This window comes from Saccopteryx bilineata, chromosome 1 (assembly GCF_036850765.1).
Source record: "Saccopteryx bilineata isolate mSacBil1 chromosome 1, mSacBil1_pri_phased_curated, whole genome shotgun sequence".
NCBI lineage: Eukaryota > Metazoa > Chordata > Mammalia > Chiroptera > Emballonuridae > Saccopteryx > Saccopteryx bilineata.
This window is the reverse complement of record NC_089490.1, coordinates 172,697,581-172,719,258: the sequence shown is the minus strand read 5'-3', so window position 1 is coordinate 172,719,258 and position 21,678 is coordinate 172,697,581. Positions and strand designations below refer to the sequence as shown.

Here is a 21,678-nt window from a genome sequence, read left to right as displayed (position 1 = left end):
TTTGTTTATGGTTTTCATTTTTATTATCATAATGATATTATACAAATTTGTGCCATAGAATGCTTTTCTTTAATGTGATCTATTTATAATAAACTATTTTAATAAAAAACTAGTTTTATTTTTTTTCTAGTGAACTAGTTCCTTATGCGACTAGAAATAGCATTAATTGGAAAAAGTGTATGAAGAAATTGATAACTTTCTCTGGCATGAGCTAATTTTATAACTGAAGAAATTTTGGTATGTTTTTTTACACCTGACAAATATGTACATATGGAAGCAGCATGTATTTTAAATTAAAAAAAACCCTGATACTACTTCATCTAACATTAAAGTCTAATAAAAAGTAAAGATAGCATTATGTAACAGAGAAAAACCATGGAAGGAAAAATAAACAATGGGTTTGTGAACAGGAGACAAAGACATGAATACAATAATATAAAGGAAATGAGAAGAAAGGCGATGGGAATAAAAGGATGATTGTGCAATTTAAAAACTTAAGCTCTTAAAGTCTATTATTTTTTTAGCTGGGAAGGGAAAAAATAGGGATTTGAATTCAGCATGGTTTTTGTAGAGAAGATGTATTGCATTAGCATTTATATGATTCCATTTCAAGCTGCACAAACTCTGGTAGTTTCAAATAAACAATTTCAACATGCTTTTCCCCTCCTACACTCCTCCAAGTCTACGTGCCTGGGTCAACAGTGTCCGACTCCACTCCTGGCGTGTGAGCGAAGCAATAAAAATACAGTATTCTCTGTCAGCATCTGGAAAAGCCTACATCAAAAGAGCCAGAGAATTAGGTCAAAGAACTGCCTGATATCAATGACATAGGTCCTAAGCCTCAAATCCAAACTAAACAAGAAGCATCTGGGTGCTTGAGGCAGTTCTATACTGACTGTGGACAGGATGGAAGAAAGCAACAGAAGAGGGGATATAATACAAATATCAGCATGCCGTTTGCTTAAGAATTTTACCCTCTTTAATCAGAAAAGTAATTTCCCTTCACAGTACATGGTGGAAGATAATACCAAAAGGTATCATTGACCTTTGTGACTTTTTGGCTGATGCTTTTCTAAATATTTGCTCAGACAGCACCCAAAGTTTATTGTGACAAGTAATGTGGTTGTAGGAAATGGGTGCTTTGCTAAATGCAAACTTAAGTGAAAGTGTGCACAGACTCTGATTCAGGCAAAGGCAAACTAGGTAAGAGCCATAACTATTTTGGCGATTGAGATTGTACAGTTTCCTTTTGTAAATTCATACAAATTACATTTGTAAATCAGTCCTTAAAAACAAAATGAGCTTGAGCCATCCTGAGAACATGAACCTTCTGGGTAAGGTTGAATTCAGCTTTTAGACTTATAGGGAGGACTTGGAGCAGAGGTAACAAGCCTTTCCTCAAGATTTATGTGAGTATCCCTTCCTTCCTTCCTTCCTTCCTTCCTTCCTTCCTTCCTTCCTTCCTTCCTTCCTTCCTTCCTTCCTTCCTTCCTTCCAACTTCCTTTCTTCCTTCCTAACTTCCTTCCTTCCTTCCTTCCTTCCTTCCTTCCTTCCTTCCTTCCTTCCTTCCTTCCTTCCTTCCTTCCTTCCTTCCTTCCCTCTCTTCCTTCCTTCCCTCCTCTTCCTCCTCCTCCTTCTTTTTGCTTATTACTTCATTGATTTTCAAGATACTCATAGTCTAGTCACCAACAGATACATAAAAATGGAAATATATGTATATAGAAAATACAGAGCTGCTGATATTAGGAAGAATGTACTCTTTTGATAAAATAGGAATGACTATATAATTGTTGAAGCTGATTGATGGGTATATTTGAAATTTTCCACTAGAAAAAGTTAAAATTCAAAAATAATCTACTCTGCTCAGAAAATAAAATTGAAAAGAATGTAGGAGCCTTGAGGGCAAGGCCTGAGTGTTTTCTGCATGTGGATAAGGTGGTCTTTTTTTTTTTTTTTTTTTTAATTTTTTTTTATTTATTCATTTTTTTTAGAGAAGAGAGAGAGAAAGACAGAGGGGGAGAGAGAGAGAGAGAGAAGGTGGGGAGGAGCTGGAAGTATCAACTCCCATATGTGCCTTGACCAGGCAAGCCCAGGGTTTCGAACCAGCGACCTCAGCACTTCCAGGTCGACACTTTATCCACTGCGCCACCATAGGTCAGGCAAGGTGGTCTTAAATAGAGTAACAAAAGTAAAAACCAAGCGAGAACCTAGTGGCAATAAGGACCTATTACTTCATCTCTCAGCAATATGTGTCCTTTCCAGGTAATAATCCTCCAGCACCAGAGGAAGCTACACTGCCTGGTGGGGTGACTGTGCTTCTGTCACAGGGGTTCAAGAATAATCCTTTCGACAGGCACATCTCCAAAAGCCTCAGTGCCACTCCACTGACCCCTCTGCCCACACCCTACCTACCTCAGCAGTTTGTGTCACTGAATTCGGCTTTCATGTTTTATACTACATCTTTACCATAATTTATTATACAAGAAATAGTTGTTGCAAAAACATTTCTCTGTCGACTATAAAAGTTTGTAAAGAATATTATTTATTGTTGTTCAGTCTCCCTTGTAAAAGGTCCCATATGATAAAATCTGTTTAAAGCATCCTTAGTTAAGGATAATATCATAGTATGCTGTTCTATGCAAATTTATTTTTAAGCATTTAACTGGTAAGCTTTATATACCATTACCTATTCTATCTCCCTGTGTTATATGGTCACTTCTCGCAACAAACATCCCCAGAATGTTGAGAAACAAAGCCCTTTATGGAAAGATAAGTCTATTCTAATGATGAGGACTTAACCCTAAAAAGAAATCCTTATAACATGTTTGGTTTTGATAACATTTTTCCCAGCAGAGATTAAGAATGTCAAAATGTGCCTGACCAGTTGGTGGTGCAGTGGATAAAGCATCAGACTGGGATGCAAAAGACCCGGGTTCAAACACTGAGGTCATCGGCTTGAGTGTGGGCTCAACAGCTTCAGCGTGGGGTCACCAGCTTCAGCATGGGGTCACCAGCTTCAGCATGAGATTAAAGACATGACCCCATGGTTGCTGTCTTGATCCCAAAGGTTGCTGGCTTGAAGCCCAAGGTTGCTGATTTGAGCAAGGGGTCACTCGGTCTGCTGGAGCCCCCTGTTCAAGGCACATATGAGAAAGCAATCAATGAACAACCAAGGAGCTGCAACTAAGAATTGATGCTTCTCATCTCTCTCCCTTCCTGTCTGTCCCTGTTTGTCCCTCTCTCTAGCACAAAAAAAAAAAAAGATAAAAGTCAGATGAGGCAAATTGTATTATGTATGCTACAATAAATGGCGTTATCCAGAGACAATACTTTGATTTAGCACTTTTCTAAAAGCTTTCTTTAAAAATATTGAAGTTCCAAGTAAGAAGAGGAGTAATAAGTACTTTCTATCTCACAAGACTGCCATGTGATTCAAGTGTGATAATATATGCAAAAGCATTTTATATTTAAAAACTGTTATATGGAGACAAATATTGTTATAAATAGTAAGTATTCAAAATGGCAATAGGTAAAATGACCAAAGATTGCATGAATCTTTTATACTAATTGTCCTCTTAAAAAAATCAAATTCCATAAGAGTCTTCAGTGATTCACTAAGAATGCTTCAGAAAAATTAGATTGATATTTGAAAAATAAAAATTTGGAAAACAAAACTTCAGCTACTTACAGCAGTGATCATTGGGAAACTGGCCACAGCGCTGAGAGAGTGATTAGCTATGAACCAACAGCAGGTAGCTATTGCCCAAAGTACTCCTGACAGAAATCCTGAAACACACACAGAGACCACACAGGTAACGAGTCACATTCCTCTCTTGAAAATTCCCACTCTAGATTAGGCATTATTACTAAAACACACATCAGTGCGTTCCTATCAACGTTATTGGCCAACATGAACTTTTGAGCTATGCTTTTATGATCATTTTGAAAACCGACTGATTTCTCTTGACTGCTGTGGGCATAATTATGAATCCTTTCACTTTATTGACATGAATAAAGTACCCAAAGTAGTCCCTGAGCGAAGATTGGGTAGTGGAGTGGGGCCGAGGGAAGACACTGGACCTGAACATGCTCTGCAAATACCATTAACTCTAAAGCACTAACATCAAATATGAGAAATTCAGAATGATGCTTATAGCCAAGGGAAAAAAAAACTCCTAGAATTTGTATAAATATACCAGCTAAAAATTTCATGATAATTTAATTAAGACTTCAATAGTTTACCATTTTCTATAATGGTATAGTGGTTATAGAGGCACAGTTTGGCTTCAATCTGGCACTCAGAAATGAGTGTGACATATGCCGTACTTGTTCTATGAAAATTTTACTTGTGGACTTTTATTCCAAATTTAATTGTAGCAAAATCATAAATTAGTGAGAAATCATATATACATATACTTTTTCCATCATGCCTACTGAATTAAATTCAAAAGCATGTGCATTTAACATATACCTTTTGAGCTCTAAAACTATTTTTATTTACTTTTTGGGAAAAAATGTGTGTTTTCCCAAGTGACTGCAGATTCCTATTCATTGATACTTAAAAAAATAAATAATGCCTTGGCCTTTTGACTCAGTAGTAGAGCGTTGGCCCAGCATGTGGATGTCCTGGGTTAAATTCCCGATCAGGGCACACAGGAGAAATGCCCATCTGTTTCTCCATCCCCTTCATTCTCTCCCCCTTCTCTCTCTTCCCCTCCCTCAGCCATGGCTCAGTTGGTTTAAGCAAAGTTGGCCTCAGGTGCTGAGGATGGCTCCAGGGCCTCTCCTTATGCACTGAAATAGCTCAGTTTCTGAGCAACAGAGCAATGGCCCCAGATGGGCAGAGCATCGCCCCCTAGTGGGCTTGCTGGGTGGATCCTGGTCAGGGCGCATGCAGGAGTTCGTCTCTTTGCCTCGCTCTTCTCATTAAAATAAATAAATAAATAAATAAATAAATAAATAAATAAATAATTTTAAAAAGCCATAGAACTGGCTTTTAATAAGAATCCTTAGACCGTAAAGAAGAAAAGATAAAGTCTGATGGGTAATACACTGGATGTTTGGCATAGGAAATGGTCTTAGAGTCATTGTTCTAGTTTTAGTTTCTTTAATAATGACTAGCATTTTATATTCAGTTTCATGGTTTTTAAATCTTTCATATTTGGTGGTCAACTGGGCCAAAGCAATTAAGGGAATGAAAATACACACACACACACACAATGGCTTGCTTTCCAGAAGATGATTACTTAAGTGAGTAGAGAATGAAACTTTCCAGAGTAAGATTTTCTGTAGTAAATATTCTTACCTGGCAAGATTGCTTCAGGATATAGTTTAGGATTATTTTTCATGCTTATACAGTAAGCCAGAAAGTAGACTGTACTTGTAAGAAAGATGTTACTGGCGTGTGCAAAAACATAGTCTAAATCTGAAAATACAGAATATAAAACTCTTAAGTGTATCATTTCAAATATAGAGTTCTAAAATAAAACGAACTCATCAAATTTAACCTTAAACATAAAAGAACAATTAATTATATTTTATCACCCTAGTTTTCTACATGCTTTTTCTATAGAATTTTAATGAACATATTTAAAACCTGAATATATTAAGTAGCAAATTAGTTACTATAATCAAATATAAAAGTCTCCTTTTTATGATTATCTTGGAAGGCTAAACAAGAAACAAGAAGCACCATGTGACTACAATGTTAATATCTCCTTTTTAAGGATAGGTATTCAGACTTAATTTCACTAATGGCTACAGCAATTGCAGCAAATTTCCAGTAGACTATAGTGGAAGGGTGTGTGTGAAAAATTGGGAGGACTGCTAAGGTCTATGGTCTATTGATCAATTCTGGAGACCAGTATTTCTGTTGCAGATGACATCTACACAGAATAATATTTAGGAGGTTACCCCAGAGTTTTATTCAATTGTTTACATGAGAAATTTAATAACACATAATGGTGGCCCAGTGTCTAAGAAACCCCAGCTCTACTGACCATGCAAGCAGATGGTACTTTGGCCATAAAAAAGAGTATACTACAGGTTCTGGCTGGCAAGGCCACATTGGACTCAATGTTTCTCTCAACTAAAATTTGACTAGGATAAACAGCCATATGTAGGGAGAAAAATCTGAAGATCAAAGAGTTCTTCAAACATATTAAATTCTACTTCTGGATCATATAAGAATAACACATCCATCCATGTACTGCAAACAGCGCAAAAAATTACAAGTAAAAGCACAAACCATCTGGGTAGTAACCCTCAGTCCACTACTTGCTAACTTTGAGACTTGGGTAAATTACCTAATCTCTTACTGTCTTAAGTTTTTTCGATTATTAAATAAGAATAATAATGGAGTTCAACCAGTTACATTGCTGCAGATGAGTTATTATTGTAATGTGCTTAGAACAGTGTCTATCAGAGCATGTATTACTTATGAGTTTGTTAAACAAATGAAATAAAAAATTATGTCCCCCTAGAATTATTTTTTAATAAAGTGTGTTCCTTTCAGACCATATTTGAGTTGTCATAGGAAAGGTCCCTGAGAACTTTATTTATATAAAGAAATTGTTGAGGACATTTTTATTATGTCCCAGTACCAAGAATAACTGTACTCCTAAACAAATAGTTGTTTTTATCTTGTGTTCGCGAAATTGTGGAACTGATCAGATTTCTCTTGTGGCTACACGAAATCTTAGAACAAGATTTATGGTTGATTTCTATCAAGTATACAAGTGTGGTCCAGTTCTTTTTTCTCTAAGAAGGAAGGTAGAGACAGACTCCAACATGCACCCACTGGGACTCACCCAGCAAGCCCACTAGGGAGTGATGCTCTGCCCATTTGAGGCATTGCTTTGTTGTTCATCAACCAAGTTATTTCAGCACCTGAGGTGGAAGCCATGGAGCCATCCTCAGTGCTTGGGGCCAGCTTGCTCCAATTCAACCATGGCCACAGGAGGGGAAGAGATAGGAGAGAGAGAGAGAGAGAGAGAGAGAGAGAGAGAGAGAGAGACAGGAGAGGGGAAAGGGGGAGGGGTAGAAAAGCAGATGGATGCTTCTCCTGTGTTCCCTGGCCGGAAATTGAATCCAGGATATTCACACATTGAGCCGATACTCAACCACTGAGCCAATGGATCAGGCCCAAGTGTGATCCAGTTTTTAGATTCATCTCTGGTTTAATTTTATTTTTTTACTCTTGTTTCTCTCTTTTAATTGATCCTTTGCTATTCTATTTTTATTAGTTGTCATCCTTTAATTAAAAAAAATAAAAATACAGACAGTATTTGTCTAAATTCTAAAAGAAAAAAGAAGTTAATAAAAGGTTTGACTACTGTTTGTGGAGCTGAATATAAAAGAAAGCAACTATGGTATCTATTCAGTCTATCTACTCATTTAAAATTAAGTAAAAATCCCAGCCTTTTCATCAATCTTTCCCCCATCACTTTTGCCCTCCAAACTTCTCCTTTATCTGTATACATAGATCACATCAGTTTTCTGCACCTTCTAATTTAGAACTTTGTTATCCATGACCTCATTTTTTTTATCATGTCATGGATGCAAGCCATGTTTCAACATAATTATAGGACCTCTGCTATAGATACTTTTTCATCTCCTTTGAGCCTCCACAAGGCTATTGCACATAGTGCTGAATTTATACCTCAGAAATGAATTCTATCACTGAAAACAGATTATTAGGGAGCATAATATCAGACTTTCAAAGTACCACTCTGTGCTTAAAAAGTAATATCCTCTGACTAAATAGGCTATGCTTTGACCTTTTTCTTGATTTTAAAGTACTATGTGCTGAACTTTAGCTTTTTTTTTTTAAGAGGAGAAGAATACGTATTTTCCCAGAGATCATCTAACCAGAAAATAATCTCCAAATCGTAGTGTAAAGCTGGAAACCATGTGTTAAGATCTAAGGAGCTGAAATGAATGCTGACTAATGTTGATTATATTTGTATGTCAGAGATCACATCAAAATACTCAAACACTCTGTATTGCTATTAGTCTTCAGTGCCTTTCTAACTCACTGCTTAAAATGAAAAAGTAGAATCAAATGTATGTACCAATATGTAGTATAATCACATTCTTTTTATATCCTTAAGTAGAAAAATAGGTATTGAGCTCCTTGGTAAAGTAAAATAACTTTTTATTCTCACCAAACTGGCTTGCCCCTGCATATATGCTATCATTTCTTTTGCTGTGGTCCTTGATATAAATGATTTGCACAAACGTAGAGTATTCCGGAAATCACCGCAAGACTGCAGCCCCTTAAAAAACAAATAAATCATTATTAATCTTGGTTGAAAGCAATATTTCTGACAAGCACACAAATGGAATCATAACTAAAGCATACTTCAAAATATAAATCACAAGCAATTATTCAGAAATCGCCAATCTATCTCAAGCTCTATGACTGGCAGAAGTAAAAAAAATACCCTGTAGTGTCAAAGTGGCATCAGGACGAAGAGTTCAGCTTAGGTTCTCCACTGTCTAATTTTGGAAATACATGATTTATAGAAGTTATATACAAAGTCTCATTATAAATTGTTATTACATTGATGGAAATATTGCTATCATATTATACAGTCTCCATAAATAAACTTGGCTCTCTAATCAAATTATGAAGTATTTGTGGACTGACACTATGCCCTATGTTTGTTTTTTTAATCGCATATAATATCTAGTAGAGGGCTAGGACAGTCTAAGTGTTAAACCCAGGTTTGTTCAAAACGACTATGGAGATCCACAGATTTGCCTATGTCTTAGTTCAGCATGGTATGGTCACGAAGAAATACTGATTTAATAAAATATTCTAGATATTTCAGGAAAAACATGACTTTTTGTAAGAAGGAAATGCTTCATTTTAAGCACTGGAGTCATGTTGACTCCTCAGACTTGACATCTGCCTGAAGCAGGCATTTCCAATGATTTGGGTGGCAGGGGTGTGATTAGTATTTTGGAACCACCCTTTAACTTACTACAAAAAGACGATGGCATAAAACAAAAAAGGGTTTTAGGCAAAAACCATTCCATTCCAAACTTAAAAAACAAAATTTTAAAGTCTATTTTAATAGAGCTTTAAAGAATATAAGATCGTAGAAACTCACAGGGCCAATGAGCAATGAGCTCTATTCACGGGAAATCCTATGTCATGGAGAAGCCTGGACGTGACAGTTCTGGAGGGGTGTCCCCAACACGGACCACGCCTAAGTCTGGCTAACTGTGAGATAACGAAACACATTTTTCTGAGCAAATATTTCCTTAACAAAGGAGATGATTTGTGAAAGGACATTTTTGTTTGAGAGATCTATTTTATTCTGAGACAGAGACAGCAACATATTTATTTCTTCCAAAGCTTGTTAAGTCTTTTATTTGTTGTAGTTATTCACGTGTTTACTGAGCATTTAGTATGCACCAGGTACGACTTCTTTCCCATTGAGAGGATATTGAATATGTTCACAGAAGGAAAGCTTTATATTCTTGAGGCACAAGAAGGTGTCATCACATAAGTCCAAAACAGCCATCAGTTTTAAAATGCTATATACTATTACATAGTTTCATAATTCTTTGCCAGCCCCTGAAACCCTAAAATATAGGGGCTGATGTTGATACTTTATGAAGTCATTTGGGGGAGGGGATAAGACCTAGATAGAAACAAAATATTCTACTATATCTGACAATGACTATTTTGGGATTATAAAACTCTCTAACACGTGAGTGGAGAGATTTCCTGGGGAAGGCGGACATCCTGGGCAGTGCAGTACTAGGGAAGTGTACTGCCCAATTCAACTGTAATTGCTGAGAGCGTGCTGCTCATTATGTGCTGCGGCCTGTACTACTATCTCTTTTACTTTAGGTACAAAAGTCTTCAAAATGAGATTGCTTTTGTCAGCTACTTATTGGCTCAGGATAGTGCAGTGGCTTAGGCATTCCCTGAAGCACTGAAACAGAGGACCTCTATCTAAAACTTCAGCGGGGGACAAGAAAAAGTCTCTCCACCATGGAGCTAACAAAGTCAGAGCTTGTGTTACCATTTTCTTCTTGAACTCAGTTGAATATAACTTCTCTCTAGTAATCCTTGCTTTCCCCAAATATAAAACAGAATAATAGACTTCTTCTTATACTAGGCGGGATTGCACTGCAGAAAGTTGATCCACCCAGGAATAACTGGGACAGGGATCTTGAGTATTGTTGGTCACCTGTTGAAAACATCAGCACAAGCCAAAACAAAAACAGCATTCAATTGATAATCACATTGGTGACAAAAAGATTTCCAGTGTTTTTTTTTCTAGTCTCTCAAACATACTTTGAAATACTAACGTTTTATACTGTGTGTTCTGATTCTGTGGCTATCTCTAGACTCAAATGTGTCTGATTCTGATCCTTTTTAAATTCAGAAAGGTTTGGCAGTTAGTAAGTTGTCATGTAAATTCTTTTACAGTTTTAACAAATGGCTATTTTGATACATCTATCAAAATTAACAAAAGTTATTAATGCTGTGTTTCATTTGCATATTTTCAGAATTTGAGAACCAAAGAAAACTCAGGCTTCTACCATGTACTTACTGCCTTAGCTCAATAGGCATATTTTTAGACAGATTTTAAAAAAGAAATTAGTTAATAAAATGATTCCAGCCACGTTTCAAGATTAGGCTGGAAGCCTAATTATGAAAAAATTATGAGCAAATTCATAGTATTTCTATTCTTGTATGTAATCATCCTTGCCTCTTGGCTGAAGTTTCTTGATGTTATAATCCTACTGTTTTTGTAAGAGATACAAAACTAGATTTGAATTCTTTGTCCTGTGCTAAGTCAAGTTTTCCTTGGGCAATCCCTAAGAAGCTCAGGGTAAGTGACGTCACGAAAATGGCGCCGTGAGCAGCGCGTCCGACAGCTCTCCCCTAAATCACAACAAATTTATCAACTAGAAACAGCAAAATTTATCCTCGGAGCATTCCGGAGTTCCACACAAACTGATAGCGAAAGGACTATTATCACTTGAATCTGAGAGATGAGGGTGTGGAGGAATCTACCACAGGGACGTTCTTTCAAACCCCGAGGAAGTGCGCCTGTGGTGAGTCAGCCCATATTTGGGAACCGCGAGCCGCCACGAGCAGCCGACGCGAGCTGCCGCGAGCCCCCGCGAGCCGCCGCCGCCGCGAGCGGCCGCCACGAGGCGCCGTGAGCCCCCGCGAGCCGCCGTGAGTGGAGCGGCCGCCGCGAACCGCCGCCCCGAGCGGCTGCCACAAGCCGCCACCGCGAGCAGCCGCTCGCGCGCCCGGTCTGGTTGAGCACCGCTGACGTTCCCAGCGGCCGCACACTGCAAGTGGGGGTCGCCAGCCACCGGTGCCCGGAGCGCCCCATTCGCGCGCGTGCCTTGGGCATTCCATGCGCCCAGGGCGCCCTGCTGGCCCGCACACCCAGGGGGCTCCATTATCCTGCGCCTGGTGCGGTCCAGCCGCCAGCGGCAGGGCGAGCGGGAGAGGCTTGGGAGATTCTCTCCGTGGGCGGGGCACCTCACCCAGCCATTCAAGCTAACAATCAAGCGTTGGGGGAGGGGCGCATGCAGGCAGCCTAAAATACCTTCGGAAGCACAGCTGTGACCCAATCACTGAAATTAGCTTAACCTATGAAATCTGCGCACCCTCGGTTCTAATTGATAAGATCTCTCTCAGTTCAGCGATCCAAGACAAGAGGCGTGATATTTTTTAGTGCCTCTCGCTCAAGGGGCGGGGGCAACTTCTGATTGATAGAGCCTCCATATTCAGGGATAAACGCTAACAAGAAGGACTTGGCAGATAATAAAGTCTATACTACACTAGTCGCAAGCAGAGACTAGTGCCTCTTCTTCCCTGCAAAAACAGGCTACAAAGTGTGGAAAGCCTGGGTTGAGAGGTCCAACTAAATGATAGGTGCTGAACAGTCACCTTGACAACAATTGACTCCCACCCCCGCCTGATTACACTGGAGGCCCTGACTGTCAGAGCCTTTCCCAAAGCCTTGCACTGAGTGGGGATAGAGTGGGGATTTCCCAGCTCTTTGAGCCTCTTACTCCCCAGGCAGAAGCAGTTGCAGCCTTATAGCTGGATCACCAGGCTGCTAATTCAGAAAGGGGGGACTAGGAGAGAGAATCCAGGAAAGCAAACTCTCTCATCGTTGGACCCTGCAAACGCCAACAAGCCTTGACCTCCAGCAAGACTAAAGCCAATTATATGACATTGCCATAGAATCCCATCAACTGCAAATCCCTACCTAAGTGTGACACAGGGGCAGAGCCTGGGGTACAGAGTCACCGACCAGGAAGAGGGAGAGAAAAGAAAAAGGAAGAAGTTAACCTCTCAAAATCTAGAAAAACCCACAGACTTTACAACTTGATCCACTAATTTTTTTTTTGTTGTTTGTTTCTTCTATCTTATTGCCTTTATTTCCTCCACCTCGGTCCTTCTATTCTCTGCCCATCTTATGCTTCCCCTTTCTTGAACTACACTACCCATGAGTGTTGCATTTTATTTCTCTTCTTCATCCTCACCCTCCTTTAAGGTTATACTCCAAAACACTTAACTCTCACTCTCTCCTCTTTTGTTTTTTTTTTTTGTCTTGCTTTATTTTGTTTTTTTCTCTTCCTATTTTATTTCTTCCTTCGTTTTTCTCTTTTTCTTATTTTTTCCTTTCTATTCGTTTTTTCTTTTCTCATTTTACTTTCCTCCCATATAATCCTCAATCACGAACAAATTAGTTAATTTGGGACTCAAGGCTTTTTTTTGGCTTTATTTCTCTTTTTTGCTTTTGTTTTTATTTTTTTTTTCTTGTTTGTTTATTTTTGTGGCATTTTGGGTCCTCCCAACCCAAGGTCTCCATTGTATTTAGTCTTCGCTCCACTTAATACAACAGATTTTTACTTATTATTTTTATTTTTTCTTCTTTATTATTCTTTTTTGGTCCTTTTTTCTGGTTCCCTCTTATCCCTCTCATTATATCTCTTAGTTGACCATCACTTACAAGCAAATCATCTTATGCTTGTCTAAGATTTTCTTTTTTTTTTTTTGCATTTAGTAGGCCCCTACTCCCTTTTTTTTTGCCCCTTGAACTCTTCACCCCAAATCGGGCCCTCCATTATAGGCACGATATTTCCCTGAGGAGGGGAGAGGAGGGAAAGAGAAAAGAGAAAAAAGGGGGAAATAATAAATTATTACTGTTTTTTTTGTGTGGGGTGTTTTACCTTTTTTTTTTTTGTTTGTTTTGTTTTTTTTTTTTTTTTTTTTTTTTTTACTTTTTACTCTTTAGTAATTCTAATTAGTGCTATCAACAAGACCACCCTCAGATGCTGATAAGAAAGAGGAAATCGAATATTATGGATACAAAAGAAAGAGAGGTAACACAAATAGATGTGGAAAAATCTATGGAGAAAAGACTTAACATATTGGAAGCCTTGGAGCTAAATGACAGAGAATTTAAAATAGAAATCTTAAAAATACTCAGAGATATACAAGAAAACACAGAAAGGCAATATAGGGAGATCAGAAAACAACTCAATGAACACAAAGAATATATTACCAAGGAAATTGAAACTATAAAAACAAATCAAACAGAAATGAAAAACTCAATTCACGAGCTGAAAAACGAGGTAACAAGCTTAGCTAACAGAACAGCCCAGATTGAAGATAGGATTAGTGAAATAGAAGACAAACAACTTGAGGCACAACAGAGAGAAGAAGAAAGAGACTGAAAAATAATAAAAAACGAGAAAGCCCTACAGGAATTGTCTGACTCCATCAGAAAGAATAACATAAGAATAATAGGTATATTAGAGGGAGAAGAGAAAGAAAATGGAATGGAGAATATACTCAAACAAATAATACACGAGAACTTCCCAAGCCTGTGGAAGGAACTAAAGCCTCAAATTCAAGAAGCAAACAGAACACCAAGTTTTCATAACCCCAACAAACCCACTCCAAGGCACATCATAATAAAGATGACACAAACCAATGACAAAGAAAAAATTCTCAAGGCAGCCAGGGAAAAGAAGAGTACAACATATAAAGGAAGGCCTATTAGATTATCATCAGATTTCTCAGCAGAAACTCTATAAGCTAGAAGAGAGTGGACCCCAATATTTAAAGCCCTGAAAGAGAGGAACTTTCAGCCAAGAATACTATACCCATCAAAGCTATCCTTCAAGTATGAAGGAGATATAAAAACATTCACAAATACAGAAAAGATGAGAGAATTTATCAACAGAAAGCCCCCACTCCAGGAAATACTAAAGGGGGTTTTCCAACCAGATTCAAAGAACAAAAGAAAACAACACCACAAGTAACAGCTCCACCAAGAACACAATAAAACCAAACTTAAACTGTGACAACAAAGGAAAAAAAGGGGGGAGAGGATGGAGATTAACAGTAGCAAAGGATGATGAAGTGCAGAAATACTTATAGGATAGGGTACTACAATGAATATGGTAGGTACCCTTTTCATTACTTAATGGTAACCACCCTTAAAAAAACCACCACAAAAACACTCGACTTAAAAAAGGTAGCAACAGAGGAAAGAAGTATGGAACACAAACAAACAAAAACAAATGATAGAAAAACAAAAGAGAAGAATCAAACTAGATACAAAACTAACAGAAAGCAATTTATAAAATGGCAGTAGGGAACCCACAAGTGTCAATAATTACACTAAATGTAAATGGATTAAACTTACCAATAAAAAGACACAGAGTAGCAGAATGGATTAAAAAAGAAAAATCCAACTATATGCTGCCTATAAGAAACACATCTAAGCAACAAGGATCAAAACAAATTCAAAGTGAAAGGCTGGAAAACAATACTCCAAGCAAACAACACCCAAAAAAAAGCAGACGTAGCAATACTCATATCTAATAATGCTGACTACAAGACAGAAAAAGTACTCAGAGACAAAAATGGTCATTTCATAATGATTAAGGGGAAGTTGAATCAAGAAGACATAACAATCCTTAATATATATGCACCAAACCAAGGAGCACCAAAATATATAAGACAGCTACTTATTGACCTTAAAACAAAAACTAACAAAAATACAATCATACTTGGAGACCTCAATACACCGCTGACGGCTCTAGATCGGTCATCCAAACAGAGAATCAATAAAGATATAGTGGCCTTAAACGAAATACTAGAACACCTGGATATGATAGACATCTACAGGACACTTCATCCCAAAGCGACAGAGTATACATTTTTCTCTAGTGTACATGGAACATTCTCAGGAATTGACCATATGTTGGGCCACAAAGACAATATCAGCAAATTTAGAAAAATTGAAATTGTACCAAGCATATTTTCTGATCATAAAGCCTTGAAACTAGAATTCAACTGCAAAAAAGAGGGGGAAAAACCCACAAAAATGTGGAAACTAAACAACACACTTCTAAAAAATGAATGGGTCAAAGAAGAAATAAGCGCAGAAATCAAAAGATATATACAGACAAATGAAAATGAAAATACGACATATCAGAATCTCTGGGATGCAGCAAAAGCAGTAATAAGAGGAAAGTTCATATCACTTCAGGCCTATATGAACAAACAAGAGAGAGCCAGAAGTAAACCACTTAACTTCACACCTTAAGGAACTAGAAAAAGAAGAACAAAGACAACCCAAAACCAGCCGAAGAAAGGAGATAATAAAAATCAGAGCAGAAATAAATGAATTAGAGAACAGAAAAACTATAGAAAAAATCAATAAAACAAGGAGCTGGTTCTTTGAAAAGATCAACAAAATTGACAAACCCTTGGCAAGACTCACCAAGGAAAAAAGACACAGGACTCAAAGAAATAAAATCCAAAATGAAAGAGGAGAGATCACCACAGACATCATAGATGTACAAAGAATTATTGTAGAATACTATGAAAAATTATATGCCACCAAATACAACAATCTAGAAGAAATGGATAAATTCCTAGAACAATACAACCTTCCTAGACTGAGTCATGAAGAAGCAGAAAGCCTAAACAGACCAATCAGCAGGGAGGAAATAGAAAAAACTATTAAAAATCTCCCCAAAAATAAAAGTCCAGGCCCAGACGGTTATACTAGTGAATTCTATCAAACATTCAAAGAAGACTTGGTTCCTATTCTACTCAAAGTCTTCCAAAAAATTGAAGAAGAAGCAATACTTCCAAACACATTTTATGAGGCCAACATAACCCTCATACCAAAACCTGGCAAGGATGGCACAAAGAAAGAAAACTACAGACCAATATCTCTAATGAATACAGATGCTAAAATACTAAACAAAATACTGGCAAACCGAATACAACAACATATTAAAAAAATAATACATCATGATCAAGTGGGATTCATCCCAGAATCTCAAGGATGGTTCAACATACGCAAAACGGTTAACATAATACACCATATCAACAAAATAAAGAACAAAAATCACATGATCTTATCAATAGATGCAGAAAAGGCTTTTGATAAAATACAACACAATTTTATGTTTAAGACTCTCAACAAAATGGGTATAGAAGGAAAATATCTCAACATGATAAAGGCCATATATGATAAACCATCAGCCAACATCCTATTAAATGGCATAAAACTGAGGACTTTCTACCTTAAATCAGGAACAAGACAGGGTTGTCCACTCTCTCCACTCTTATTCAATGTGGTGCTAGAAGTTCTGGCCAGAGCAATCAGACAAGACAAAGAAATAAAAGGCATCCATATCGGAAAAGAAGAAGTAAAGCTATCACTTTTTGCTGATGATATGATCCTATACATCGAAAACCCGAAGGACTCCACAAAAAGATTATTAGAAACAATAAACCAATACAGTAAGGTCGCAGGATACAAAATTAACATACAAAAGTCCATAGCCTTTCTATATGCCAACAATGAAATATTAGAAAACGAACTCAAAAAAATAATCCCCTTCACGATTGCAACAAAAAAAATAAAATACCTAGGAATAAACATAACAAAGAACGTAAAGGACCTATATAATGAAAATTACAAAGCATTGTTAAGGGAAATTGAAAAAGATACAATGAGATGGAAAAATATTCCTTGTTCTTGGATAGGAAGAATAAATATAATCAAAATGGCCATATTACCCAAAACAATATACAAATTTAATGCAATTCCCATCAAAATCCCTATGAGATTTTTTAAAGAAATGGAACAAAAAATCATCAGATTTATATGGAACTATAAAAAACCCCGAATAGCCAAAACAATCCTAAGGAAAAAGAATGAAGCTGGGGGCATTACAATACCTGACTTTAAACTATATTATAGGGCCACAATAATCAAAACAGCATGGTATTGGCAGAAAAATAGACACTCAGACCAATGGAACAGAATAGAAAGCCCAGAAATAAAACCACATATATATGGTCAAATAATCTTTGATAAAGGGGCCAACAACACACAATGGAGAAAAGAAAGCCTCTTCAACAAATGGTGTTGGGAAAACTGGAAAGCCACATGCAAAAGAATGAAACTTGACTACAGCCTGTCCCCGTGTACTAAAATTAATTCAAAATGGATCAAAGACCTAAATATAAGACCTGAAACAATAAAGTACATAGAAGAAGACAGGTACTAAAATCATGGACCTGGGTTTTAAAGAACATTTTATGAACTTGACTCCAATGGCAAGAGAAGTGAAGGCAAAGATAAATGAATGGGACTACATCAGAATTAAAAGTTTTTGCTCAGCAAGAGAAACTGATATCAAAATAAACAGACAGCCAACTATATGGGAACTGATATTTTCAAACGACAGCTCAGATAAGGGCCTAATATCCAAAATTTACAAAGAACTCATAAAACTCCACAAAAAACAAACAAGCAATCCAATAAAAAAATGGGAAGAGGACATGAACAGACACTTCTCCCAGGAAGAGATACAAATGGCCAACAGATATATGAAAAGATGCTCAGCTTCATTAGTTATTAGAGAAATGCAAATCAAAACTACAATGAGATACCACCTCACTCCTGTTAGATTAGCTATTATCAACAAGACGGGTAATAGCAAATGTTGGAGAGGCTGTGGAGAAAAAGGAACCCTCATTCACTGTTGGTGGGACTGTAAAGTAGTACAACCATTATGGAGGAAAGTATGGTGGTTCCTCAAAAAACTGCAAATAGAACTACCTTATGACCCAGCAATCCCTCTACTGGGTATATACCCCAAAACCTCAGAAACATTGATACGTGAAGACACATGTAGCCCCATGTTCATTGCAGCACTGTTCACAGTGGCCAAGACATGGAAACAACCAAAAAGCCCTTCAATAGAAGACTGGATAAAGAAGATGTGGCACATATACACTATGGAATACTACTCAGCCATAAGAAATGATGACATCAGATCATTTACAGCAAAATGGTGGGATCTTGATAACATTATAAGGAGTGAAATAAGTAAATCAGAAAAAAACAAGAACTACATGATTCCATATATTGGTGGAACATAAAAATGAGACTAAGAGACATGGACAAGAGTGTGGTGGTTACCAAGGGTGGGGGGGAGGGAGGACATGGGAGGGAGGGAGGGAGAGAGTTAGGGGGAGGGGGAGGGGCACAGAGAACTAGACAGAGGGTGACGGAGGACAATCTGACTTTGGGCGAGGGGTTTGCAACATAATTTAATGACAAAATAACCTAGACATGTTTTCTTTGAATATATGTACCCTGATTTATTAATGTCATCCCATTACCATTAATAAAAATTTATTATAAAAAAAAAAAAAAAAAAAAGAAGCTCAGGGTATATATGTGCACACTAACCAATCATGCTGTTGATGCACCTTTAAACTTGGTTGACTTGTATCCTCCCATCATGCACAGAAAAACCTAGCTTACTCTGTATCTATTACCAAGTTGCATTATGCTATTTATTTTCCTGTCCCTTTGTTTGAAGGGTGGCTGGTTAGTAGGTACATCTGGATCCTTAAAGTCAGCCAGGAACACCAGAGAATTTCTCTCAACCCTATCACCTCCATTTTCCTGAAAACATTTCCTTGACCAAAGATGCTTCTCTGGATTAATACATCTCTTTTCTCTTACACTTAAGCTAATTTCATTTAACTTGAGTGTCAATTTAACTGAGGTTTCAGTTAGCGGATAAGTGTTTTATAGAAGAAGAAAGGGAGAAAAAGGGTTAATTTTGAAGGAAGACTCAAGTAGAGGCAGCACGTCAGTGCTTTTGTGAGGCTGGAGGCAGAGCTAGCCAGCAGGTAGGAGAGGTACTTGAAATAGCAAAGCACTAAAGACTGGGCTCCTGGCAATAGGGCTTTGCCCTGAAGTCACTTTTGTATAAGTAGCTGTGACACTTCTGCTGTGTCAGATCTCTCTTATAGGTTGTTCCTATTTCATCTAGATTTGCTATTCCAGATTAACTGAGGTTCATCCAAGTCAAAACAGTCACTCTTTACATGTTTCCTGTCTTTACCTCTGTGTGGAACAGGATATGGCAGAAAAGAGAAATAGGAAGAAAATCAAGTCCAATTCCTGCTTTTGTATGACTTGACTTACACTTTCCTCTGATTGGCTTCCTCTGATCTATTTCCCCTTCCCTCCTTGGGCCTACTTTAAAACCTCCTTTCTCCTCCTTTCTAAAGTAACTTTCATACGTCTGTACAATACTCAGGGTTCTCTTAGTGTAGAAATCCTTAACTTGGCCCTGGCCAGTTAGCTTAGTTGGTTAAGAGAGTAGTCCCAAAATGACAATGATGCGGGTTCGATCTCCGGACAAGGCACACACAGGAAGCAACTTATGAATGCATGACTGAGTGGAACAAAAAATGAATGATTCCCTTCTGCCTCCTCTCTCTCTTTCTTCCTCTCTCTGTCTCTCTAAAAATCAATAAAAATCAAGTCCGGCTGGATAGCTCATTTGGTTGGAGCATCATCCGGAACATAGAGGTTACCAGTTCGATTCCCTGGTTAGAGCACATAAAAGAGCAGCTCAATGTTCCTCTCTCTCTCTCTCTCTCTCTCTCTCTCTCTCTCTCTCTCTCCCTGCCTCTCTCAAAAATAGAAATCCTTAAATCATTCCAAAATATGAGCTTGTATATACATCTTCTAGTATGGATCTACTGTTAATAAAAATAAATAGGCTTCTGTGTTTGCTAAGAAGCGTTCCTGGAGAAACAGTGATTGCTGCACAGACCTAGTTGTAATAAATAAAATATTTTAGATAGCCCTGGTTGGAAAAACAAAACAAAACAGAAAACACAGAAACCACTACCTTTTCATCTTTGTTTCAAATCTATGCATTTGTCTTTTATCTTAATTTTGTGTTTCAAATCAGGCTGTCTCTCATACTATACTCACATGCTTTGTCATTAATGGTGTGGTATCCACAGAACACATGTTATTTGGTATTTCACTTTTGATGAACAAAAATATGAAAGCGCTGTAAAGAGAATAAATGTTAGTGATATTTCTCATGAACCCTGCTTCATTTCAAGTTGCCTGAAGTTTAAGAAAAAAACACAGCTTACATCAAGTTCCACTGACATGATGATGACTTTCAAGCTGCCCCTTGGTGGCCCTGCCCTTTCTCCAGGACTGCCATTCTATGTGGTGTCTCATTGTCTTTCACTACAACAGGTTTTAAAAAGCTAAGCTCATAAGCTTTCCCTCTAAATCAGATCTTTCTCCTCATTTTCTTGTTTAAGTCAATGGCTCCATCTTTTTTTCACTCCTGCTTAACCCTGGAATTGCATGGTAAAATAACAGATAAAAACAACCTTGAAATTATAGTTTTTATCTAGCATATTGAAAGAAAACAAAACATACCGAAGTTGAATAACATCCTCAGGTGGAAAACTATAGAAGACAGGTAGGTCCCTATGATGGGAGTGCAGAGCTGTGCAGTGCCCATGGAGGAGACTCGGGCCATACCAAAGCCACAGGGGTGTCCACTCCTGACCTTACCAGTCCTGTTCCAGATACATCTATAGTTAGGCGAGGTGACTTTCATGGTTACACAATGGAATACTATGCAGCTATAAAAAAGGAAGGATGATGCCCTCAATGCTCTGATAAGCAAACATCTCTAGGGTATAGTTAAGAGAGAAAGTCTGACCAGGCAGTGGTGCAGTGGAAGAGCGTCAGCCTGAGACACTGGGGACTCAGGTTTGAAACACTGAGGTTGCCGGCATGAGCATGGGCTTGCTGGCTTGAGCATGGGGTCGCTGGCTTGAGCATGGGATCATAGACATGACTCCATGGTCACTGGCTTGAGCCCAAAGGTTGCTGGCTTAAACCCAAGGTTGCTGGCTTGAGCAAGGGGTCATTGGCTCGGCTGGAGCCCCCCCCCCCCCATCAAGGCACATATGAGAAAGCAATCAATGAACAACTAAGATGCTACAACTATGAATTAATGCTTCTCATCCCTCTCTCTTCCTGTCTGTCTCTCTGTCCCTAACTGTCCCTCTCATTCTCTCTTGCTAAAAAAAAGGGGGGAAATAAAAAAAGCGATTCCTCTCCGTAAAGAAGCACAGAAGCGAGCCAGGATACCCTACAGAATCCTTGCCTTCCCCTGCCACAGACCAAGCTCCAACCAAGCTGCTTGGGTCTCCCAGGGGCGCAGGTAAGGTTGCCATGGAGGTGAACAGCACATGTCCAAAAGGGAAAGAGTAATTGAACATGAAATAGTTAATAAAA

At 38.0% G+C, this 21,678-nt stretch overlaps 1 protein-coding gene across 1 annotated transcript in view; it reads right to left on the bottom strand.

Moving 5' to 3' along the window:
* Positions 1–21,678, bottom strand: part of TMEM144 (transmembrane protein 144) — a 60,721-nt gene that overhangs the window by 11,713 nt on the left and 27,330 nt on the right. Inside the window, 7 exon segments of the mRNA XM_066252688.1 lie at positions 3,690–3,787; positions 5,307–5,426; positions 8,167–8,240; positions 8,242–8,277; positions 9,118–9,230; positions 10,135–10,209; positions 20,341–20,422. Coding sequence (XP_066108785.1) covers positions 3,690–3,787; positions 5,307–5,426; positions 8,167–8,240; positions 8,242–8,277; positions 9,118–9,230; positions 10,135–10,209; positions 20,341–20,422 — 598 coding nt within the window.